General features: G+C 46.9%; 2 protein-coding genes and 1 long non-coding RNA gene across 8 annotated transcripts in view; 2 read left to right on the forward strand and 1 right to left on the reverse strand.

Moving 5' to 3' along the window:
• LOC140518765 (uncharacterized) overlaps positions 1–833 on the reverse strand; it is a 44,870-nt gene extending 44,037 nt beyond the window's left edge. For 2 of the 3 annotated variants that reach the window (XR_011972008.1, XR_011972006.1), the window contains exons 1-2: positions 611–738; positions 461–533 (exon numbers count right to left, since the gene is read on the reverse strand). This is a non-coding gene — a long non-coding RNA (uncharacterized lncRNA). Of the gene's footprint in view, positions 1–460; positions 534–610 lie in introns of all 3 variants that reach the window. The other variant, XR_011972007.1, reaches the window with a different exon arrangement.
• Positions 834–904: 71 nt separating this feature from the next.
• DDX41 (DEAD-box helicase 41) lies at positions 905–14,079 on the forward strand. 3 transcript variants are annotated; one of them, XM_072631153.1, is made up of 17 exons: positions 905–995; positions 6,459–6,554; positions 6,717–6,876; positions 7,206–7,280; positions 7,453–7,513; positions 8,950–9,086; positions 9,285–9,357; positions 9,543–9,696; positions 9,934–10,070; positions 10,669–10,831; positions 10,986–11,117; positions 11,678–11,749; positions 11,985–12,081; positions 12,630–12,779; positions 12,914–12,985; positions 13,505–13,615; positions 13,787–14,079. In XM_072631153.1, the coding sequence occupies exons 1-17, from the start codon at positions 969–971 to the stop codon at positions 13,921–13,923; spliced, it is 1,854 nt and encodes a 617-aa protein (XP_072487254.1). In that variant the 5' UTR covers positions 905–968; the 3' UTR covers positions 13,924–14,079. The 3 variants fall into 3 exon arrangements, with proteins under 3 accessions (XP_072487254.1, XP_072487255.1, XP_072487256.1); XM_072631154.1 differs by having other exon boundaries at positions 12,006–12,081; XM_072631155.1 differs by lacking the exon at positions 905–995 and adding an exon at positions 1,531–1,635.
• A 94-nt stretch (positions 14,080–14,173) lies between these two features.
• On the forward strand, positions 14,174–24,617 carry DOK3 (docking protein 3). 2 transcript variants are annotated; one of them, XM_072631157.1, is made up of 5 exons: positions 14,174–20,238; positions 22,039–22,338; positions 22,522–22,621; positions 22,727–22,899; positions 23,683–24,617. In XM_072631157.1, the coding sequence occupies exons 1-5, from the start codon at positions 20,173–20,175 to the stop codon at positions 24,499–24,501; spliced, it is 1,458 nt and encodes a 485-aa protein (XP_072487258.1). In that variant the 5' UTR covers positions 14,174–20,172; the 3' UTR covers positions 24,502–24,617. The 2 variants fall into 2 exon arrangements, with proteins under 2 accessions (XP_072487258.1, XP_072487257.1); XM_072631156.1 differs by having other exon boundaries at positions 14,174–22,338.
• Positions 24,618–24,876: the final 259 nt, after the last annotated feature.

The raw sequence follows: 24,876 nt of genomic DNA on the forward strand, positions 1-24,876 counted from the left end.
GGTAGCCCTCAGGCCTCTAGGCCTGGCAGTCCAGTACCACAAAAGCGCTTACATATACACACCTATATGTATATATACACAAACACGTATACAACACAACATATACACACATTCATACCTGCATGCACATGCACATTTATGTCATGCGGGTCCTTTCTGCGGTTCACTGCTTTGGGGTACCTGCTTAACAGTGGCCTTGCTCGGTAATGGATTTGTATGGCCTGGCTCCTCTAGGAGCCTCAGGCACAATTCTGAATGGCTGGGGCCTCGGCCATGTTCATCCTTTAGCCATACCACGGGCCACGTGTGACACCTCCAAGTCGCCTCCATCTGGTGGTCTCCTTTAGGTCCAGCTACAGAACGCAGTTATGCCCCGGGGCAAGGGCGGAACATTACATAGCAAAGAATACAATAATAACGTTACACTAGTTCAAGGACGAGGATGGAAAACGTGGCCTACCTGTAAATCCTGGCTTTGCTACCTGGTGACTGCGTGCCTTGGACCAGTTTCTTTTCTCTGGGCCTCAGCTCCCCTAAATGGTAAAAAGAAGGGGGTTAGGGGATTGACGATGGTATTTAAGAATCATGCTAAGATTGCCCCACTCCTAACCTGCCATTCCAGTCCGAAAGAATAAATGGCCTTCCGGCGCAGGGCCAGGCGGGGATGTTCAGTTCTGAGAGGACTCCCCAGGGGGCGCGCTTCTCGGTTCTTCCAGTATCCCACAGTAACCCAGGCGCTAAGCCCTCCCTCAGGCGTTTGGACTTCCGCTGCCCCATCACAGGATCCTCAAACCTATCCTATGCGCATGCTCCATCTCTGTTGAAAGGAAGCTGGTCCCTCGACGCAGCCTATAAGAGTCCAGGACCACGTGAGGAGGTTGCTGGGAGACAGGAACTTCCTCCTCGAGATGATTGGGTAGATTTAAAACGGGGCGGAGTTTGTGCGCCGCGTGACTGGTCCTCTCGACATGGAGGAGCCGGAAACGGAGAGGAAGGTAGGAGTGGGAGAGGGGGGCTGGGGCTCTGGCTTTTCCGGGACTTCTCTCGCCCGCCCGGTGTTTATCGGCGGCGCAGTCAGCCAGAAAGAGGCCCGCGGCCCCAGTAGGAAGCTGGTCGGTCCGCAAACACTCACTCCTCCCCCCCCCATCTTAACAGTGGACACACCGAGGCCCCGAGAGGGGAAGCTTCTGCACCACACAGCGCACCCCGGGCGAGCCGGGGTTAGACCTCCCCCCCCCCAAGTAGGGCCAAACCTGGGGCGCTCCCTTCCCTGCTTCTCCTCTCGGCTTCCCAGAGAGCCTTGTAGCCGGGGCTTGTTTTTGCTTCGCAGACCCCACGAACTCCTCCAAATATTTTTAAGTGCATGAAATGAAATATCCAGGGTTACGAAGGAAGACAGCTATAACCATGTTCTCCGCTTTCGCATTCAGGGATCTCTGGAGATCTAACCACGGACCCCCAAGCTAACCCTACCCGGAGGCGAGGGTGGGAGGGCCCAGGTCCCGCGGGGCGGCCGGAGCCCCGATTTCCGAAACGCTTGAATTTACAGCGTTTCCTCCTCTACACTCCATCGGGAAACACTTATTGGTCGCCTACGGTGTGCCGGCCCTGTGCTGGGAGGGCGGCTGGAGGAAGGTAGAGCAGGGAGGAGGGAAGAGCCTGAACAGAAGTGTAGAGATGGGAACCCGGGTGGAGGCCGGGAGGGGAGCCCAGAATCTGAGAACGGGAGCGACGAGAGGGGTTTTATGTTAGAGAGGAAGCTCCTAGCCCGCAGGGGTTGTGGTTAAATTTAGGGGGTCTTTGAGCTTGGATGGAGGGCTGGGGAACCCTGTTTTCACTAACCTCGAGTTGAAATTTAGTATTTTATTCAATTATGAATGTAAAGGACAGTCATTCTGAGAAGGGGTTTCGCCAGATTGCCAAAGGGATCCATGGCTCGAAAAAGGTTAAGATCTCTTGTTCATGCGTAATTTCACATGTACAATTTTGTTTCTTTTTTTAAATTTAAAATTTTTTTCAATATAGCATTATTTCATTAAATATTTAACAATTACGTGTAAAAATCTTTAACCTCCATTTCTTAAAAAATTTAAGTTTCAAAATTTCCCACCCTTCCCTATCGATTGAGAGGACAAGCCGTGATACGATTGTTATCATTGATGGGATATGATGATGATGTTGATAATTGTATTTTCAAGATATGATTGATATATTGCTTGCCTTCTCCATGGGTAGGGGGAGGAGTGGAAGGGAGAGAGAATTTTGGAACTCAAAAAAATGAATGTTAAAAATTATTTTTTTTAAATTATTTTATTTCTTTTCAGTATTCTACAATCACTTCCATATAGCTTAGATTTTTTTTCCCCTCCCTCCCTCTCCTTCTGCCCCTCCCCACTCCCTCCGGAGATGGTGTGCAATCTTATATAGGTTCTACACAGATATACTTTCCTATTAAATACATTTTCACCTTAGTCATGTTGAATAGAAGATTTAAAATGAATGAGAGAAACCATAGAACAAAACAATACAAAAGAAAATGTTATGTTTCTATCTGCGATCCAATTCCATACTTCTTTCTCTGGATGTGAAAGGCATTTTGCCTTAAGTGACCTTTAGGAATTTTTAAAGTCCTTGCATTGCAGTGAATTACTAAGTCTGCCAGAAAAAATCCTTGCACACTGTGGTTGTTGCTGTGCACAAAGTTCTCCTGGTTCTGCTCCTTTCACTCAGCATCAGTTTATATAAGTCTTTCCAGGCTTCTCTGAAGTCTTCCTGTTCATTTCTTATGGTGCAATAATATTCCATTGCATTCATGTACCACAGCTTGTTCAGCCATTCCCCAATTGGTGGGCATCCCCTTGATTTCCAGTTCTTGGCCATCACAAAGAGCTGCTATAAATATTTTTGTACATGTGGGACCCTTTCCCATTTTTATGATCTCTTGGGGATACAGTCCTAGAAGTGATACTGCTGGGTCGGACGGTATGCACATTTTTGTAGCCCTTTGGGCATAGTTCCAAATTGCTCTCCAGAATGGTTGGATCAGCTTACAGTTCCACATCTTCTCCAACATTTATCTTCTTCCTGTTTTGTCATGTTAGCCAGTCTGATAGGTGTGATGTGGTATCTCAGAGTTGTTTTGATTTGCATCTCTCTAATAGTTATTTAGAGCATTTTTTTCATATGATATCTTTAATTTCTTCCTCTGAAAACTATCTATTAATATCCATTGACCATTTATCAGTTGGGGAATGACTTGTATTCTTGTAAATTTGACTCAGTTCTCTATATATTTTAGAAATGAGACCTTTATCACAGACACTAGTTAACAAAAATTCTTTCCCAGTTTTCTGCTTCCCTCCTAATCTTGGTTGCATTGTGTTTGTGGTGCAAAATCTTTTCATTTTTAATTAAATCAAAATTATATATTTTGTACTTCATAATATTCTCTATCTCTTGTTTGGTCAAAAATTTCTCCATTCTCCATAAATCTGACAAATATACTATTCCTTGCTCCCCTAATTTGTTTATAGTATCAGTCTTTATACCTAGATCATGTATCCATTTGGACTTTAGTCTTGTGTATGGTGTCAGGCATTGGTCTGTGCCCAGTTTCCTCCACACTGTTACCCAGCTTTCCAAGCAATTTTTGTCAAAAACAATTTTTTTTTTAAAAAGCTGTTCTAGAGTTGTAGAGGTGCTGAAGTCTTTTGAGCAGGAGAGTAGCATTGTTACACCGGAGTCTTAGGACAATTATTTTGCTTCCGTTTGAAAGGTGGATTGTTGAGGGGAAAGACTAGAGGCAGGGAAGCCAGATAAAAAGCTTTATAATAGTCCAGGCAATGAGGTGACTATGAGGAGAGAGTAACTGTGAGAAATGTGAAAATGGAATGGACAGTTAATTGAATGGAGGGATGTGTATGAAGGAGCTTTGTTTGTCCTTCCTCAGGGAGGTGTTGTCATGACTTGCAAGTGAAGTTGATTTAGGGAGTTAGAACTGTGCAAAGTCACCAGCCTCACTCTCTCCTCCAGAGCCATCTGGGTCCAGTGGCAAGATATATAGATCATGACTGGAGATGACCCTGGATGTAATGGGAGACCTTGGCCTTTTTAAGCTAAGGTGTTTACCAGGTCCCATTCAGTTTGATGGAGGCAATACTCATTCAGTGATTGAGGCTAGGTAAGAAATGAGGCAAAGAATGCTCCCTTTTACCTAATCAAAAAAACTCTAAAAAACCAAAATCAGTCTGGGAGGGAAGACCCTCAGGATTTCAGGTCAAAACAGATACAATTGCTACTGGGGTTAAGGATGCCTTAAAAAAGAAATCTAGCCTATAAACTCCAAGATATCTCGTGAGGTGTCAGAGATCAAAATTGATATTTCTTTGGGCAGAACACCTGCAGTTAAGGGTGTGATTCCCTATATGGACAGAGAGAGGGGAGGAAGGGAGGGAAGGAAGGAAGAAAGGAAGAAAGAAAGAAGGAAGGAGTTGTGTTGCCCCACTAGAACTGTCCAGTGGGGCAGCTAGTACTACTCCCAGATCATTGTTTGTCTTTCATTCTCAGAGAGAATTATGGCATCAGGAAGGTAATGTCATGTCTTGTAAGTGGATTGGATTTAAGTGAGGGAGGGTTATGCAAGATCATCTCCTCTCTCCTTTGGAGCCATCTGGGTCCAGTGTCAAGAGAAGATTCAAGCTGACGAGCAGTGACCCAAGATGCAGTGGAAGACCTTGGCCTTTTTTTCTGTGTGAAAGAGAGAGAAGAATCAAGAATGATACCAGGGTTGTGAACTTGAGTGACTGGAAGGATGGTAGTATCCTTAAGAGAAACAGAAAAATTAGGGTAAAAGGTAGATTTAGGGAGGAAGATAATTGAAGGAGAGGTCAGAACAGTAGAAGGAAAGCCAGGAGAGAACAGTGAGTGACCTGGAAGCCAAGGAGAGTACAGGGTATGAAGAAAGAGGTTTGGGGGAAGTGTTCAGCTGTTTAAAATATGGAAGAGAAGTGAAGGAGTTGAAAATTTTGGGCAGGGTAACCTACCATTGTATTTGATGAAAAGAAGTTTAGTATGAAAGTGAAAGAAAGTTTTTCCAGAAGGATAATGCTGTTGGAAGCCATGTTGGCAGAAATGCAAGAAGTCTTTACACACACACACACACACACACACACACACACACTCTTAGACAGTGTATATATTTCTTGCCTTCTCAATGGGTTGGAAAGAGAGCCGAGGGAGGGAGAGAATTTTGAACTGAAAATAAAATTTTAAAATTAAAAAAAAAATTAGAAGAGATGAGACAGCATTTAATGAAAAGGTTCTTTACCTGGGGTTTTTCACTTGTTTAAGAATATATAAATAAATACTAAATGGCATTTCCAAGATGATTGGTTTCCTTTGGAATCCTACGTATTTTATTTCATGCATTTAAAAACATTATTCTTAGACAGGGTCCATCAGTTTCATCAGACTTAGAAAAACTGCTCAAGGGGGTCTAGGACACAGAAAAGGTGAAAAAACTCTTTGCTAGTGGATTTTGATGAATAAGCCTTGGATTGTAGCCCCAGCTTTTCAACTCTGACCTTGGGGGACTTATTTCACCTCTCTTGGTCTGTTTTCCTTATCTGTAAAACTGAACAAAATGATCTATCAGGGCCAGTCTCTAATTTCTGATTCAGTGATTTCTTTCCTGCCTACGATGTGTACACCCTCCCTTGCCAATTATAATAATTCACAATTTCTTTTTTAAACTTCATTGTTAAAAAAGCACTTTTTCTGTGAATAGCTTTGTGATGTCATACCACTTTTCTTAAAAGCACAACACAGGCCTGACCATGTCACTCCCTTGTTCAGAAAGCTTCACTATTCCCCATTTTCTCTTAGATAAAATGTAAATTACTCTGCTTGGTATTTAAAGGCCTTCACAGGTTGGATCCAACATCTGTTTGCAGGCATATTCCACATCTACCTTCACTACTCCCTCTCACCCCCCCCGGGCTCCCCTCCGCCCAGTTCTTATATTCTAGCCAAATTGACCTATTAGGTTTCCTTTACAAGATACCTCATCTGTCTCACTGCCTTTGCGTTGTCTGAAGTATCTGAAATGTTCTTCTGCCTCACCTCAGCTCAATCAAGTGTCATCTCCTGCATGGAGCCTTTCCATATCCCTTCTATTATTAACATTTCCTACCATCACCCACATTACTTTAAATATTTTTCATATTTACTCATTTGTACATAGTATTATCCCGCATCAGAATGGAAACTCCTTGCAAAAGGGACTGTCTTCATATTTTTTCCTTTGGATCCTCAGAGCCGAGCATAGTACACAGCACAGGAAATCTACATTTAATAATGCTTGTTGAACTGAATTGAAGTGAGCCAATCCCAAGCCCAGTTGTTCTTTCTGCTACCCCACACTCCTGCCCATTATCTCTGTGACCTGTCACTTTCTCCAGAGACCTCGAGAGGAGGAAGATGACACAGCAGGAGGCCTGTCAGAGGATGAGGACTATGTGCCTTATGTGCCTGTCAAGCAGAGAAAGCAGCAAATGGTAGGGGGTAGAGGGGTGGAGCTGGCAGGGTGGTTTAGGGGTGGCAGTGGGAAAGGATGTTCCCAAGGCCCCTGGAAGGAGAAGAGGGTGAGAAATCTCAGCCTTCCCAGGTTGGTGAGGCCGATAGTGGCCCCTGGTCCCACTCCTGGGTCCCTCCTGCAGCTACAGAAGTTGCTGCAGATGCGGCGGAAGGGAGTGGCAGAGGAGGAGCAGAAAGACAGCGGCAGTGAGCCCCGAGGAGATGAAGACGACATTCCCTTGGGCCCCCAGTCCAATGTCAGCCTCCTGGACCAGCACCAGCACCTGAAAGAGAAGGCAGAAGGTAGCAAGGAGATGTGAGCATGCCAGGGCAGCTGCCCCAGGCTTCCAGGAGCAGGAGGGAGGAGGAAAGGAAAAAAGCGGAACCTAGAGTGGACATCAGGAACCCCCTTTGGGATAGGTCTTCATTCTCCTGCTCCAGAGGTTATTTCCCAGCTGCCTTGAGCAGACCCTCAGGTCTTTAAACAGAGGCTGTTTGTGGGAGGGGGAAATCCTGCCTAACTGTTAGTTGGATCAGACAGTCTCTGAACTTTTGAGATTGCTGGGTGAGGGACCCCAGAGTGCCTTGGGCTCAGGGCCTTGCTTACAGGTTGCCTGTGACTTCTTCCCCAGCCCGGAAAGAGTCTGCCAAGGAGAAGCAGCTGAAAGAGGAGGAGAAGATCTTGGAGAGTGTGGCAGAGGGCCGAGGTGAGTCCAGCAGGACACCAGGGCTGCTTATCTGAGTCAGGGCATATTTTCCAGGAATGAATACTAACCAGTTTGGGACAGCCAGCTTGCCTGGGCTCGACAGGTAGGCTAGACCTTGAAGGGGGAACAGGGAACTGGAAGCCCTTTATAACATTGCTTTGTTTGTCCTTAGCTCTCATGTCAGTGAAAGAGATGGCGAAAGGAATCACCTATGATGATCCCATCAAAACCAGGTACTAAAATCTGGAGTCATTGTAACTGAGATTTGGAAGGGACCTCAGTGGCCTATTAGCCCAGAAGAAATCCTTTCTACAACTTAACAACAAGTAATCATCCAACCTCTGCTGGAAGACATCCAGGAAGGGGAGCCCACCATCTTGAGGGGTAGCCTCTTCTGCCTTAGGACCCCTCTAATTGTTTGTGTTTTCTGAAGGCAAATTTAAATTGGACCCTTTGCTGTTTCTAGCCATCATTATTCCCACTTCTGCTCTCTGAGGCCAAGTGAAACATGACTAATCCCTTTTTCATGTCATAGCTCTTCGCGTACCTGAAATCATGACTCCTCTGCATCCTGATTTCTCCAATCTGAGATCCCCAGTTCTTTCTTCACATGACCTGGTCTCAAGGCCCTTTGCCATTGTGGTTTTCCTGCTCTAAACACTTTCTGGCTTTCAAAAGGATTACCTTCTTAACCTGTGGCTCTCATGGTGGGACCATCATCTCTCTATCCTTGGAAGTTGTGCTCCTTCATCTCAGTGTAGCCTGAGATCACATTGGCATTTGGGTCTGACTGATATTGAGCTTGCAGCCCGCTAAAACTTCTGGAGGTTTTTTCAGACAGACTTCTCTCTATCTATTTCTCCTCCATCTCGTACTTGTGAAGTAATTTTTTTGTACCCAAGTCTAAGATTTGGCATTTACCCCAACTGAGTTTTATTAGTTTCAGCCCAATGTACTTTTGTTACCTAGTGTTCTTCCTATCTCTCCAGCTTAGTATCATCTGCAGATTTTGGGTGTGTATCTAATGCCTTTATCCAGCAAGCTGTGCCTTGCAGTGGTAGCATGGCAGAAGGAAAAAGAGGATGGGTGCACGAAAGCTACGGTTAATCTGTAATTGAGGTGGGCTGGATGACTTGAGGCTCCTCACAGCTCTGAGGTCTGTGATACAACATTCTGCTTACTCTGTGATAGTGGACAAGTCATTTCATCTTTCTTAAACTCCAGTATCCAGATGGGGATAATAATACGTTTCCCTACCAAGCAGTAATGTGAGCATGGCACTTTTGTAAATTGGAAGCACTCTGGAAATGAGTATTGTTATTATGTTTTTATGGTTGAGAGTCACCTTGAAGCTATAGGCTAGGAGTGAAGAGGTTAAGGGGAGGGTGATGGATGTTTAAGAAAAAGATCAGCTTCTCTCAGCTTCTGGCATCAGTGCCAAGTCTGGGCAGCGTCTCAGGGCTGGTTGTGCTAGTCAGTAAAGAACAATGATGAAGATGGACATGAAGAAGGCCAGCCATAGTCCCAGTCCTCAGGGATCCCACTCTGACATGGGGAAGGTCTGACTTTGTCTTTGGAGATTTGTCTGGGACTCAGTTTAGCTGAAGGGAGAACTCCTAGCTGGTGCTCAAGAGGTATCACCCAGTTCCCTTGGTACTGTCTTATACAGTTGGAAGGCTCCTCGATATGTACTGAGCATGTCTGAAGCCCGGCATGACCGTGTTCGTAAGAAGTACCACATCTTGGTGGAAGGAGAGGGGATTCCACCTCCCCTCAAGAGCTTCAGGGAAATGAAGTTTCCTGCAGGTATATTTATTTTTCCTTCCTTTCTTCACATGTGGAAACATTACATAGGGCCCCCAATATGTATTCTGATGTGCAGTGGTATCCCCACACTCAGCAATTGCACGGCCTGTGAATAGCTTGCTGCCTACCCAGGAGCAGGGGCTACTTCACACTGGAAGAAGCTGATCTTGATCTGGACTTTTGCTATTGTGTCTACAGCCATACTGAGGGGCCTGAAGAAGAAGGGAATCCACCACCCCACTCCTATTCAGATCCAGGGCATCCCTACCATGTGAGTGTGGCCCCCTTTTTTAAGGAGTACAGGTTAGAAACTTGCCAAACCTGAAGCTTGAGAGAGTCGGTCTCCTGTAGGACTTAGGAAATAGCACCCAAAGAGGCCCTCCTTGTTGGCTTTGACTCACAGGGCAACTTTCCTTTCCTTCCTCCCTTCTTCTCTCCCTCCCTTTTCCTATATAGCCTTTCTGGCCGTGACATGATTGGCATTGCTTTTACTGGCTCTGGCAAGACATTAGTGTTCACTCTGCCTGTCATCATGTTTTGCCTGGAACAGGAGAAAAGATTACCCTTTTCCAAGAGAGAAGGACCCTATGGGCTCATTATTTGCCCTTCGGTAAGTAGGAAGAGGAATGTGTGTGTGTGTGTGTATCTGTGTCTGTGTCTGTGTCTGTGTGGCTGTCTGTGTCTGTGTGGCTGTCTGTCTGTGTCTGTGTATGTTCCCGTGAGAATGCCTTGCTAAGTGGGCTGCCCTGGTAAGACCCCTGACAGGACCGCCCCTAAAGGAAGCTCCTACTACAGACAGCCTGGCTCAAGGGCTCACCAAATTCTATGTGTCTCCTGTCGCTCATAGCGAGAACTGGCCCGTCAGACCCATGGAATTTTGGAGTATTATTGTCGGCTGCTCCAGGAAGACAGCTCCCCGCCCTTGCGCTGTGCCCTCTGCATTGGGGGCATGTCAGTCAAGGAGCAGATGGAAACCATCCGGCAGTAAGTCCAGCCATCCTAGACTCTGGCAGTGCCCTCTTCCTTCTCCCCTCCCCTGCCCAGTCCTGGTTTTACCTTTCATGGCCACTTTGTCAGGGTAGTCAGAAGCCCTCTGCCCCCATCATCTTGAATCTATTGATCCCCCTTCCTTTACGAGCATCTGCACTCAGTTATATTAGGCCTTGGACAAGCTCAGCTCAGACTGGACTTTTTCCAGCTATGGAAGAGGATGCAGTCATGGAGTGAGTGATGTCTCGGGAAACCAGTCAGGAGGTTGTTCCCCCTGCATATCTGGTCCCTGGATCAGCCCTCAGAGCTGGGGCCTGGCCTGGACTCCCCCATGCCTGGGACTGCTCTGAGTCATCTCTTCCTTTGCCTCCTGGCTTGTGCACCTAATCTAATTCAAGTAGTAGTCATCATTGACTGCCCAGGCAACATCCTGTGGTCCCCATAGTCCAGAGGAATGGTTGATCCTGCCTCGTGCCTTTGACCCTTGACTTTAACTTTTCTTCATTTCAAGAAGCATTAAGTTCCTGCTGTGTGCAGGGCATTATGCTAGGCACTGAGGGTACAAAGACAAAGCAGTCCCTTCCCTCTCCAGTGGGGTGCACATGATGGTGGCCACCCCTGGGCGTCTCATGGACCTGCTGCAAAAGAAGATGGTGAGTCTGGACATCTGCCGCTACCTGGCCCTGGATGAGGCTGACAGAATGATTGACATGGGCTTTGAGGGGGACATCCGAACCATCTTCTCCTACTTCAAGGTGCTTTACCCAAAGCTCTCTCCCTACAATCCCACCATTCTCCTCAACCTTGGCTCCTACCAAGAGTCTTGGCTTGTGGAGAAATCTCTCCCTTCCCATTCCTTTGTGTTTCTATGCCCCAGTACCAGCTCAGCTCTCTCCTTCACTCCCTTAGGGCCAGCGACAGACACTACTTTTCAGTGCTACCATGCCCAAAAAAATCCAAAACTTTGCTAAGAGTGCCCTGGTAAAGCCTGTCACCATCAACGTGGGCCGGGCAGGTGCTGCTAGCTTGGACGTCATCCAGGTATGAGGGATAGGCTTCCACATCAGCTTTTCCTTCAACTGGACTCAGTTCCAGTGTTGGGGTTTGAGTAATCACCCTCCATCCCCCATTCCCATCCCCACACACCCACAGCTGCATTAGCCACACTCAGGAAATTGAGTGAAACAATGTGTTTTGTATTTGCCAACTTCCTGCCCACCAGAAGGTTCCTTGGGTCTGGCCAGCCTTGACTCTGAGCAGGACAGACTTCCCATGACCCAACAGGGGTCTGACCTCTATTCCCCCTTCCTGTGGGAAAGGCTCTTGTCTCCTGAGGCTTAGGAAACCTGAGAGCTACCAAGGTGATTGCAGCTTAGTTCAGCATATGATTGATCAGTCAGTGTCTGCTGCTGAGAGAGACACAGTTTAGCGAGGACATGCCCCTTGCCCTCGTGTGACTTAGTTTAGTTGGGAGGTTCCATACACATGGCATTGTCTTTCCCTGTCCCAAGGCCCACTGGCAGAGAACTGGGCCCTATGAGGGACATGAGGGTCCTGGTCAGCCTGAATTCTGATATTCTTCTGGTGGTGGGGACATACAGGAGGTGGAGTATGTGAAGGAAGAGGCCAAGATGGTATACCTGCTGGAGTGTCTGCAAAAGACTCCCCCACCAGTGAGTCTACTTGCTATCTCTTCAGAACCTCCAGGGAGGGGGGGTATTGTGAGTGAGGAGGATGGGCCCTACCAGCTTGGGAGAGGGGTCCTCGTGGGAGGAGATGGAACATGGGTTGGAAAGCAGACTCCCCAGGGCCCACCAGCCAGGCATAGCAGGAGGATAGTTCCAGGCTCTGCCCCCAGGCTAGGCTGGTTAAGTCTAGGTGTGATGTACGTGGTGCCCTTCGGGTTAGGTGCTGATCTTTGCAGAGAAGAAGGCAGATGTGGATGCCATCCATGAATACTTGCTTCTCAAGGGCGTGGAGGCTGTAGCCATCCATGGAGGCAAAGGTGAGTGCAGAGGAGCCAGGATAAGAAAACCTATGAAGTCTGATTCTGACCAGGGCATTATAGCCAGGTGGAGCTGCTCAGATAGGGTTCCTGCTATGTCAGATACTGGTGAGTGCTGGGGATACATATAAGAAAGGAAAGACAATCCTTGCCCTCAAGGAACTTAGAATCTACCAAAGGAAGACAGAATACATGAGGAAGCAGGAAAAGGGGTGGGAGCACCTGGTGTGGGGCAGAATCATGAAGTCAAAACCTAGCAATGAAGGTGAGAGTGAAGATGAGCACGGCTGGGAGATTCTGAGGCCCCCTGGCCAAGGGGAGAGGCAGCTGAAAAGAGTTGAGGTCCAGAGTTTCATCCTTTTATCCTTTGGGCTGCAGATAATTCTTCCCTTTGCCCTCTCCTCTTATCCTGTGTCCCACCCTTGTCCCCATCCCTGACCCTGCTCAGCCGTAGCTAACCTTTGGTTTTCCTGGCTCAGCCCCAGCACCATCCCCTCCCTACTTCCTCCAAGCCTTGATAACTCTGTCATCTACCTTGCTCCTTCCAGATCAAGAAGAACGGACCAAGGCCATTGAAGCATTCCGGGATGGCAAGAAAGATGTCTTAGTGGCCACTGATGTGGCCTCCAAGGGCCTGGACTTTCCAGCCATTCAGCATGTCATCAATTACGATATGCCTGAGGAGATTGAGAATTATGGTGAAGAACCAGGGAGTGGGAGGACTTGGGGCTGGGGTCCTGACTTCCACCCTCTAGGGATGGGGCTTTGGTGAGGATTCCTTTGGTCCTCCCATCTCCGAACGTTGTCCCTTCTGGACTCTCTTCTCTTCCAGTTCATCGGATTGGCCGCACAGGGCGCTCTGGGAATACAGGCATTGCCACCACCTTTATCAACAAGGCCTGTGGTAAGTCTCTAGCTCAGGAGGGGAGGGAGGGGACTCTAGGAGGCCTCTTGGGCCAGGGTGAGATGGAGCCTGAGGGAGGCAGCCCTGGGGTCTCTTGTGTGGCCTGTCACTCAGGAGACTTGCCGTTCTTGTTCTTTATTAGCTGTGTCCTGGCCAAGTCTCTGAGGTCATCTCATAGAACATTTGATAAGGGACACATCACTATCTACATCAAGGGTGTTGTGTGGGAAACACTCTGGGGGATACAGGAAACTATTTTTAGTGTCCAGTCCAAACAATTCACTTAAGATAAGGGAAAGTTGAGACTCACAGAAATGAGCCAACTGGCCCAGAGTCCTCCAGTGAGTGAGCAGCAGAGTCAGGACCAGAACCTAGGGCTCCCAGAACTCCCAACCCCGGGGCCCTTTCTCCTGTTTCCCATGCTTCTTGTATCAGGCAGATCCTGGGACAGGCATTGTCACAGGGGCCAGTCTCAGGCCAAGCTGAGCCTCATGCTTTTTTCTCTTTTTTCCATCTCAGACGAGTCAGTACTCATGGATCTCAAAGCCCTCTTGCTTGAAGCCAAGCAGAAAGTGCCTCCTGTACTGCAAGTCCTACACTGTGGGGATGAGTCCATGCTGGTCCTGGGAGGTAATGTCTGGATCTGGGCTGGGCTGGTGTCCAGGGGACCTGTGGTTATTATTGTTCCCAACATGGCTGCTGTGTGGGACCCCTGGGGAATCTTGGACATACTCCTGGGCTTTGTGGGTTAGGTGATCTCTGAGGTCTGTTCCAGCTCTAAATGTCATCCTCCTTTTCTAGGAGAGAGAGGCTGCACCTTTTGCGGGGGTCTGGGCCATCGCATCACTGATTGCCCCAAGCTGGAGGCCATGCAGACCAAACAGGTCAGCAACATTGGCCGCAAGGACTACCTGGCCCACAGCTCCATGGACTTCTGAGCCTCCAGCAGGACTGGAAACCAGGTGCCAGCAGCCCTCCAGGAAAGGCCACCTGGATTCTCTGCTTGAGCTGACCTTACCCTGCCCCCAGAGGATGGTTGTCTTCCACCTTTTCATCTCCTTTAGGTGTGCTACCTATTAAATTAGAAGTACTGAGCTCATGTGTCTATAATATTTTAAGGGCTGCTAAAGCACCTGTCTCAAAATAACCTTATGAAAAGGCAGGGGGAAGGAGTGTTAGTCCCATTTTACTAAGAAACTCTGAGGCTTTGATCTCAGCTGTAAATGTCAAAGCCAGGATTTGAACCCAGGTCCTCTGGCTCCATACTGCATCTCAACATGGAAGAAAGTACTTGGTGTGCTCTGGCTCTGTCACTGACCATTCATTCACAGAAGTCCTCTTCTTTCCTCCCTGACCCCTGCCCCTCAACCTGACCGTTATGCCCTGGAAAAGAAGGCTGAGGCAAATACCAATTTTAACACCTGGACTAGGCTGTTGTGCACCCCTGCCCTGTTGTGACTCCTCATTCCTCTCCCTCTTAGGCTCCCTCTTGGTCAGGTCTCAAACTAGAGGGAATAGATGCCCATTTCTTAAGTTGTAGGGTGGCCCACTATATGGGTCTTTTTCTGGTCTCCTGCTTACCTATCTCCCAGCCTCTTGTTTCTTTTTCCTAAACTTTGTCCCCTCCCCCAGGACCATAACTGGTGGATGGAACAAACCTGAAAAATTGTGGGGTGGGGGAAGGCAGGTTGGTTTCTACTTTTAAATAATGTTTCCTTTCTGTTCTGTTATAACCTGTAGCATTTATCCTCATACCTTCTGCCTCCCAAATCCTTCCACAAAGTTGATTGTAGAATTTTCCCCTACATTCTTCTGTTTCCCTTTTTCCAAAGAACTATCTCTTATAACAAAGAATTTTTCTTAAAGAAAAAGGGAAAGAAAAGAAAAATTAAAAATCAATGCATCAGAAAAATCAGACATTATATGCAATATCCCACAGCCATGCTCTCCAATCTAAAGGGGTTGGAAGGGGCCCTTTATCATATTTCTTTATAATATTGAAGTCTTCATTTTGACTGGTTTCTGATTCTGATCATGGTTCTTTTTATCTGTGTTAATGTAGTCTTTGGGTATATTGTTTTCCTGGCTCTATAAAGTCTCCGCTTCTCTATATTCAGCATATTTGTCCTTTCTCATAGTGCAGTCATATTCCATTACGTTCACCTACTGTAATTTGTTTAGCCATTTCCTAATTGGTGGGCGTCTTCTTTTTTCCACTTGTTTGCTACCACAAAAAAATGTTGCTATGAATATTATGGCATCTGTGGAGCCTTTCTGTCAGTGGCCCCCTTTGAGTATGTGCCTGGCAGTAGAATCTTGGAGTCAAAAGTTATGGAGGTTTTAGCCACTTTGCATAATTCCCAACTGGTTCCACCAAATTGTATCAGTGTGCCTATCTTCCCATAACCCCTCCAACATAAATCATTCCCATCTTTCATTATCTTTGCCAGTTCGCTGGATGTGAGGTAAAATCTTGGGGTTGTTTTGATTTGCATTTCTCTTATTAGTGATTTCGAACATTTTTTCACATGGTTGTTAATAGTTAGCATTTTTTCTACTGAGAACTGTTTATTCACATTCTTTAACCTTATCTATTGGGGAATAGTTTTGGGCCTTACATATTTCTGTTTTATATACTCACACGCACACACACGTGTATAGTCTTGACTACTAAACTCTTATTGGAGAAATTTGATAAAAAAAAGAGTTTTTTCCAAAAGGTAAAACTATCCGTGTTTGCTGATGCCTTGATTGTCTAGGGCATCAGCTGAGAAACTAATTTGAGACAATAGCATTCATCAGAGTTGCAGGCTACAAAATATACCCCCCAAATCAACATTTCTATATAATAACAGCAAAATCCAAGAGGCAGTGATAGGGAAATTCCATTCCAAGTGACTACGTAATGCACAAAATATTTAAGTCAGCCTGTCAAAGCAGACTCAGTTCTTGCATAGACTTAATTACAAAATGCTCTTTAAAGAAATAACTTAGCTGGAGTAATATTCAATGCTCATAGCTAGGTTAGGCCTATGTAATAAAAATAAAATATGACCAAAGTGCGTTATCATTTTAATGCCATATCAATAAAACTTCCAAAGGAGTATTTTATGAAGTTAAAGTAATACTTTAAAAAAAAAAATTTCAATTAAGAAGCATTTTGTCTCCCACTATTCTCTCAATGGAACAAAAGAAACTCTTGTAACAAATATGCATAATCAAGCAAAACAAATTTCCCCATTAGCCATGTCTAAAATTGTATGTCCCTTCATTCATCTTGAGTCCATCACCTCTCAGGCGGGAGGTGGGGAGCACCCTTCATCATTGGTCCTCTGAGATCATGTTTGATCATGTTGATCAGAGTTCTTTAAGTTTTTCCAGAATTGCTTATTTTTTTTGCTGCTGGTATTATGTAACATACAACAGTTCTGGTTTTACTCATTTTACTCTAGATCAGTTCATGTAAATCTTCCCAGGTTTCCCTGAAATTATGTCTTAAAACTTCTTACAGCACAAGTGTTCTATTACATTCACAAACCATAATTTCTTCTTTCTTCCTTGATGATTATCCTTTTACTTTCCCATACTTTAACACTAAAAAAAGAGCTGCTATCAATGTTTTTGTGTATGGGTCATTTTCCCACTTTTCTAGATCTCTTTGGGGTACAGACCTGGTGGAGTTATTGCTAGGTCAAAGGTTCTGCACAATTTAGTGACTTGAGGCATAGTTCCAAATTATTTTCCAAAGTGACTGTACCAATTCATAGCTCTCCTAACAGTATCAATCAATAAATAGTTATTAAACACCTACTATGTGCCAGGCTTTGTGCTGTCCTCCCACACACCTGTCAACAATTGTCATTTTCCTTTTTTTGTCACTGTCAGTGTGATGATTGTGAAGTGGAATCTCTATTGCTTTCATTTGCATTTTTTTATTCATAATTAAGAGCATTTTTTTCATCTTAATTGTTAGCTTGGATTTCTTTCTATGAGAATTAACCCATGAATATTTTTTGACCATTTTTCAGTTAAGAATGGCTCTTATTATAAATTTGAATCTTAGAAATGAGACCTATATCAGAGAAACCTGTCTCAAGGATGTTTTCCTGTTTTACTACTCATAATCTTAGTTTCAGTGATTTTGTTTATGTAGAAACCTTTCAATTTGTTAAAATCAAAGTTGTCTGTCTTACCGTCTGTGACCCTTTCTGTCCCTTGTTTGATCATGAACTCTCCGCCTTTCCAAAAGATAATTCTTTGCTTTTTCTAATTTCTCTAATGTGACCTTTTATATATCTAGGTCATGTATTCACTTGGAGCTGATGTAGGTATGCAGAGTAAGGTTTTGGCCCAGCCTTAATTTCTGCCAGGCTGCTTTCCAGTTTTGACAGCATTTTTTGTCCATGACCTAAGTGCTGGGGTCTATGAATTTATTGAACACTACACTGTTGTGTTTGTTTGCTTCTGCTGTGTTGTGTGCCTAAACCAGCCTCAAGGCCACATGTGGCCCTCTAGGTCTTCAAGTGTGGACCTTTGACTGAATCTAAATTTCACAGAGCAAATCACCTTAATAAAATGATTTGTTCTGTAAAACTTGGACTCAATCAAAAGGCCGCACCCAAGGACCTTGAAGGCCACATGTGACCCTGAGGCTGCAGGTTCCTCACCCTTGACCTAAACGGTTCCACTGATCAACCTTTATTTTTTTAGCTGGTATCAAATCATTTTGATAATTATATTATAGTTTGAGATCTGTACTACTAGGCTTCCTTCCTCCCCTCCTCCCCTTCTTCCCCCATGATTTTCCTTGAGATTCTTGACCTTTATTTCTTTACATGAATTTTGTTATTTTTTTTCTAGCTGTACAAAGTAATTATTTGGTAATATAGTTAGTATGGCACTGAGTAAGTAAATTAGGTTGTATTATAATTTTTTTATATTGGCTCAGCCCACCTATGAGCAATTGATTTTTTTTTCCTAATTATTTAGGTCTCTTTTTTCCTTGAAGGGTGTTTTATAGTTGTATTCGTACAGGTCTTGTCTATGTCATGGCAGGTAGGGTTCCAAGTGTTTCATACATTATGTAATTATTTTAAATGAAATTTCTCTATCTATTCCTGCTGGGTTTTGTTGGTAGTATACAGAAACGGAATGGTTTATGTGGGTTTATTTTATATACTGATGCTTTTGCCAGATAAAATTTAAAAAATTCATCTGGAGGAATAAAAGATCTGGAATATCAAGGCAAAAACTTTAAAAAAGAAAAAAGGTAGGCATGAAGGAGAAATGACACTTGTGTCTGGAATCTTTACTGAATGCTTATTAGACTTCCAGACCAGATGTTCCACAGAAAGTTTGGGAATTTGGAGCTGAGAGGGACCCTAAAAATTATTCACCACACTCTTTGATGAGAAATACTAGGGTGCAGAGTGGAAGTGCTTGTGAAGAGCAGACAGAAGTTAAGCCCAGGTCCTCTGTCTGCAAATCCAGTGTTCTCTCACCTGAATGCAGCTGCCTTCCATGTGCTCAGATGCAGGGACAGACACACAGACATAAGAATGGTCATTCTTTGGGCAAATGGGCCCATGCACCTTGAGAAGGATGTGTGGGAGACAGACGACCCGTTGTAGAGCTCAGCGTCCAATTTCGATGCTAGTTTCCATTTCTGTAGTGTCTTTATATCCCACAAATAGCCCCATGAGACAAGTAATGTGTTCTCATTTTACAGAGAAGAAAACTGAGGCACAGAAGGGCTAAGCATTTGCACAAAGTCACAGAATGAGTAATGGAATCTCTAGCTCTCCAGGGGACTTTGATGGAATAGGAATTTGGAAAAAGGGGAGTCAGTGAGGCTGGAATGCTCAAGGAAAGCTTCCCAGAGGAGGTGAAAATTGACCTGGAGATTAAACATATACATATAGGGAGGACATTGGCAGCGCAGTTTGCCAAAAGCACTAATGGACAGTGTAGCCCAGTGGAAAGAGCCTTGGGTTTGGAGTCCACAGTCCAGCTTCACCACTAATGTAATCTGGAGCAAGGCCCTTTTCCTCAGCCCTCATCTTCCTCCTCTCTAGCATAAGGGGTTTGCTGGAGCACTGAGGCACTGTCTTCCTTTTTTTTTTTTTTGTTTTTTTTTTGTTTGGAAGCCAGGGATGCTGAGTTCAGAACCAACTCTAGGTTTGTGAGGTTTTTGTTTTTTTTTTTAACTTTTTCTTTGTTATATGAGAGGACTGGCCAGAGAGGGGGAGATATCTGAAGATTATCAACAGAAAAAATGTGATTTCCTTTTAAAATATCTTTAGAATAAAAAAGGAAAAATTAAAATTGTAGACAGAGGAGAGGGCAATAAACCTAAGAGTCAGTGAACACCTGGATTCAGGTCTTACCTTTACTAGCCATGTAACCTGGAGCAGACATTGCATCCTGGGCCATCTCTAGTCCTGATGAATGTCAGGCCACTGCACCCAGATGGCTCAGGATAGGAAGGTGAGGCTAGTGACCTTGCACAGCCCTCCCTCACATCCAAGTCAACTGTGAGTCATGTCATCATGTTGATGTCATGGTCCTCCTGGAGAATGGAGGACAAGCACAATGACCTGGAGCAACTGCCCTTTGCCTCAGTTTCCTCTTCTGTAAAGTGGGGATCATGCCTGTATTAATGACACCACATGACTATGGTGAGGCTCAGATGAAATGTATATAAAGTAATTTGCAAACTTTAAACCACTAGAGAAATGGTAGTTATTATTAGACAAATCCTCTTTAGCTCTTTGATCTTAGAGATAGAGCAGTTGCTTCTGCCCCCTCTCCTTTTCTAACTCGTGGGTGGGAGGATGGGGAAAGCAGGAAGGGACAAAGATGAAGTCTATGACTCAGCAGAACCCATGTCTCAAAGACAGCTGATGTGGGTCTAGCCTGTGACCTGGGGCTGGGAGGGCAGGGCCCTTCCCCTCCTCCCAAGCCCTCCACATAGGGCAGAAGTAAGAGCCTCCCTGGCCTTCTCTCCTGAGCCATTACAGATTCTCCCACAGCTGCTGGGGAGCAGGGGTGGGTCCTGACCCCTCCCCCAGGTCACTCTAGCCTCCTTCCCCGGGGTTGGGGGGAAGGGAAGTAGCAAGAAGGGGAAGTTGCCCGTCCCCATTTGCTTCAGGGCTGCTGTCTGAGCACTGGGCTCTGGCCCCTCAGCCATGGACACCCAAGAGACACCTCTGAAGGACGGACTTCTCTACCAGCAACATGTGAAATTTGGCAAGGTGGGGACTGACAGGGATTGGAGAGCATACCCTTCCCCAATGGGACCAAAAACCTGCTGTTGGGTCCTAACTAGCAGGGTTGTAATGGGGAAGGGGGGTGTAATGGGCTGGTGCTGGGAAGGTGCCCAGGATGGAGGAAAGGCAGAGCACAGACCTGCTGAGCTCTGTCTGGGGAGATAGTCTCCCATATACAGCAAGGGCTGGCTTTCCTGCCTTCTGGCCCTTTCCCCCACTGCCTTTGAGAAAGAGGTATGTGTGTGTTGGTGTGGTTGGGAGGGGAGCTGCCCCTGTGGCCGGACATGGGGCCTTATCACCTGAACACTGGAGAACCCGTATCAGGGATTGTAGGCCTATCAGGGCCTGACCTCTGAACCTAAGGGTATAATTTAATTTATGATGTAATGACTCTTTACATTTATTTTCCTTTTATCATTTACAAATGCTTGCCCATCCATCGGTTATTTTTTTGCGGTCTCACAACACTTCTGTGAGACTGGCTGGGTAGGGATTCATGTCCCCTATTTTACAGAGAAGAAAATCAAAGCCCCACACAGGAGGTGAACTAAAACCAGGTCTCTTGACTGTCAGCCCAGTGCTTCTGGTAGCTCTCCTGCATCATCCTTTATCTGTTACTTTTCTGAGTGTGTAGTGAAGTCATAGGGCCCAGACTCCCCTGCCAGCTCCCCCACTTACTACCTGTGTGACCATGGGTAAATCTCTGAACGTCTTTGGGCCTGGTTTCCTCACCTGTAAGTTTGGGGGGGTCAGCCCCATGGCTTTTGATCATCTGATTTTTCCTTCTCTCCCTCTGTCTCTCGAATCAGCATTCCTTCCCTCCCTCCCCCAATACACATATTTCAAGGTTAGGCTGAGTGGTGCCAGAAGTTTTATCTACTTCAGCTGCTATGAGATACCCAGGCCACTTCCTTCCCTGTGACTATTTGCATGTTTCCTTCCCCTGTAATTCTGGTGACACAGTCTAGGATTTCCCTCCCCCCATGGATGCTGAGAACATGGAGCTCCAACCCCTAGGTTGGGGTGGAGTGGCATATACCCCTGGGAGTGTGTATGTGTGTGTGTGTGGCCAGGGACCTGGGCCAGGGGCTAAGCCCTGGTCCTTGTGCATTCCTATATCTTTTCAAGGTTGATCTCAGCTTGAGTTGGCCCTCTCATGGGCTTAAATGGGACGAGGCTTGTGTAACCAAAGCAGGTGGTGAGTGGGATGGATTGGGGCACAATCTTGGGCAGTCTTGGGCATAACTGGCCTAGAACATCTGAGCTGAGCTAGGGAATGGGGGAGGAAGAGAGAGAATACTGTATTTCCAGTGCCTGGACCAGGAGAAATGACCTTGCCCCTAAGTGACCACAGATATAGGCTGGGTAGGAAAGTCCTGAGCTAAGCTGTGTACTCGACCCCCTGTAACCAAAGTGCCTGACATCCTTTGTCAGTTGGCAGCACCAGGTTCAGGGGCTTGGCAGGGGTGGGGAATCTGGCCCTTTAGGTCCTCAAGTGCAGCCCTTTGACTAAATCCAAACTTCATAGAACAAATCCCCTTAATAAAAGGATTTGTTCTGTAAAATTTGGACTCAGTCAAAAGGCCATGCTCAAGGACCTAGAAGGGTACATGTGATCTCAAGGCTACAGGTTCCCCACCCCTGGTTGGGTATACGAGATCCCCCGCTGCTACCTTTTGTTCAGAAGTGCTAGCTGACCCTCAGGGAGGCCAGATGCCCCTCAGTGGGCAGGTAGGGCCATGGGGCAGCAGCTCCAAGACTTCCCCCTGTGCCCACCTCCTCCAGAAATCCTGGCGGAAGGTATGGGCCTTCCTTTATGCTGATGGCCCTTCAGGAGTGGCCCGACTGGAAAACTGGGACGTAAGAGATGGTGGGGCTGGACCAGCAGGGGACAAACCTACTGGGCGTCGGGGTGAACGGCGAGTGATCCGGCTGGCCGACTGTGTGTCTGTGCTGCCAGCCGATGGTGAGAGTTGCCCTCGGGACACTAGTGCCTTCCTGCTTACCACCACTGAACGCAGCCACATGCTGGCCGCCCAGCACCGGCATACATGGATGGCTCACATCTGTCATCTGGCATTTCCGGTGAGACTTAGCTAGGGGAGTGTGTGTGTGTGTGTGTGTGTGTGTGTGTGTGTGTGTGTGTGTGTGTCTGTGTGTGTGTGTGTCTGTGTCTGTGTCTGTGTCTGTGTCTAGAGGTGGTGTGGAGGGTAGCAATCAGGATCTGTCTCTGATGCCTTCTCCATTTCTTACCCTTGCCAACTCTAGAACATGAATGGCATCTCCTCAGGGACTGGGGAATTTGGACCTTCTGAGCTTAGTCTGGTCCCCATGGAGGAAAATTCCATCTATTCATCCTGGCAGGAGAGTAAGCATCCTGAGCCTGGGCTCCCTCTTGGCTGGCCACTGTGTGGGAGGGTTCGGGGATGGGCCTGGTGAGCCTTCTCACTGATTTCCTCCCTCCCCTCTGCAGTAGGTGAGTTCTCAGTACTGGTCCAGAAAACTGAGGCTGCCACTCGCTGTCAGTTGAAAGGACCTTACCTCCTGGTGACTGGCCAGGATGCCATCCACCTGAGTGAGCCCACCGCCCCACAACCTCTCTATGTCTGGCCCTACCACTTCCTGCGCAAGTTTGGTTATGATAAGGTGCTGAGCCCCCATCCCTTCCCCACTCCCCTCTCCAGTAACCCGGGACCCTTCAATATCCTTCCTACTTCCCTATGACTCTCTAGAGTTGAAGTGGGCATGATCACCAGCCCCATGTTAGCATAGAATTTATTGCTGGATTGCAAGATTATTTAGTCTAATAGTATCCAATCTTTTTGAGTATGAGGACCCCTTTTTAATATCTAAAAATTAGCAGAACTTTTATCCTCACAGAATAGGAGTTGTACTGTTAGAATCCATTTTTTGGAGAAAATACATCTTGCCATTTTTCACTGTGCATTTGTATGGATTCATAGCCTTCTCCCTCTCAGCCCAGCCCCAACCCACTAACCACTGATCTAACCTAGCTTGGGCTGCAAGGCCTGACAGTAAGTGAACCTCTAGGATTTAGAGTCAGAGAATGTAGCTGGGAATCCAGCCTCTACTGCAGACTAGCATGAATCTTCCCTTGACCTCAGTTTTTTCATCTGTAAAATGAAGGGATCAGACTAATTGCTAAGGTCCCTTCTGGTTCTAAATCCTATAATTCTAAACCTCTAAACTTACTGTTCCAACCCCTGTGAATTTAAAGCTGGAAGATATTTTAGGGGTATCCTAGTCTAACCTCATCTAAAAGGGGTCACATTGAGAGAAGCAGGATTTGAACCCAGGTCCTTTGACAAATCCAGGTGCTCTTCCTCTCCCTCCCCTCCCCACCCTTCTCCACTGGGTTACACTGTGGTGGGCTTCTTGCCTTCCCCTGACCAGCCTCCCTCCCTGCAGGGTGTCTTCTCTTTCGAGGCTGGCCGGCGCTGTGATTCTGGTGAGGGCCTCTTTGCCTTCAGCTGCCCCCGGGCCTCGGAGATCTGTAGTGCTGTGGGAGCAGCTATTGCTCGGCAGAGAGAACTTGCTGGACCTGCAGCTTCTCGACTGTGCCCCTTGGCCCGGGCCTCCTCCCTGCCCTCCTTGGAGCCAATGACTGAGTTGCGGGAGGCCCCTCTTGGGCTAGAGGCCTGGGGAGGTCAAGCATCTAACGGAAAGGCCCAGCTGCTCTTAGAGGCAGGTCCCCAGAGCCTGCCCCCCTGCCTGGGGACTTTGCCGCCAGATGGGCCTCCCTTGGCTGGCTCTTCAGGTTCTGCACTCTATGCCTCAGTCTCTAAGTGGTCCAGCGGCCCTTCACGCACTGCTCCCAATCCAGCCTCGGCTCCAGCTCCTTCCATCATCCCAGTGGCTGAGCACCTGTATGAAAACCTGTGTACGCTGGAGGATGGAGGCAACGCTGAGCAAAGTGGGGAGGGCCTGCTGCAGGCTTCCCACAGTGGCCACAAGGACCACCACATCTATGACAACAGTGAGTGTCTGAGCTGGCCTGGTCCCCAGGCCACCATGGATAGCACCCTGGAGGCCCAGTACCGCAGACTACTCGAGTTGGACCTGAATGAGGAAGGCAAAGGCACAGAGGAGACTGGGGACAATGGGCCCGGGCGCATCTTGGGTCACTCAGGCTTCAAGGCCAAACTTGTGACCCTGCTAAGCCGGGAGAGGAAGAAGGGACCAACTCAAAAGATCCAGGGACTAGGGCCAGCGGATGGACAAGCCTGAGAAAGCACCCTAAACCTAGGCTGGGACCCAGCCTCCCAGCTCTGCGCAGCATTCTTTCCCCACTCAGATCATGTACAGTGTACAGAAGTTTCTTAATAAAGACCCTTTGGCCTCCACCTCAGTCTACTGCCTCTGTGTTGCCCCAGAGGGCCCCTTCCATTCCATTCGGTGGCTTCATGTTCTGGGTATCTCCCCCCCCCCACCCTCCCTGCCACATCTCCCTTTGGCACAGGCAGAAGTTGTACTGAAAGGCCTCAGGGGTCTGGATCTTGCTTGTCTGGGTCACTGTAGGTGGGGGCCCGCCTAGGAGCAGGTGGCTTTAATGACGAGGTCTCTTGAGGTCTGATGGGAGTCAGAGCTGAAAGGAGCTTGAGA

This window comes from Notamacropus eugenii, chromosome 1, assembly GCF_028372415.1.
Source record: "Notamacropus eugenii isolate mMacEug1 chromosome 1, mMacEug1.pri_v2, whole genome shotgun sequence".
In the NCBI taxonomy this organism is placed as follows: Eukaryota; Metazoa; Chordata; class Mammalia; order Diprotodontia; family Macropodidae; genus Notamacropus; species Notamacropus eugenii.

Excerpts from the sequence above, each read along its gene's own strand:
- DDX41 (XM_072631153.1), top strand. The coding sequence starts at position 969 with ATGGAGGAGCCGGAAACGGAGAGGAAG. Across the intron at positions 996-6,458 it reads AGCCGGAAACGGAGAGGAAG|AGACCTCGAGAGGAGGAAGA; the intron begins GTAGGAGTGGGA and ends CACTTTCTCCAG. Across the intron at positions 9,358-9,542 it reads ATCCAGGGCATCCCTACCAT|CCTTTCTGGCCGTGACATGA; the intron begins GTGAGTGTGGCC and ends TTTCCTATATAG.
- DOK3 (XM_072631156.1), top strand. The coding sequence starts at position 21,967 with ATGCCCCTCAGTGGGCAGGTAGGGCCATGGGGCAGCAGCTCCAAGACT. Across the intron at positions 22,339-22,521 it reads TCTGTCATCTGGCATTTCCG|AACATGAATGGCATCTCCTC; the intron begins GTGAGACTTAGC and ends TGCCAACTCTAG. Across the intron at positions 22,622-22,726 it reads CTATTCATCCTGGCAGGAGA|TAGGTGAGTTCTCAGTACTG; the intron begins GTAAGCATCCTG and ends TCCCCTCTGCAG.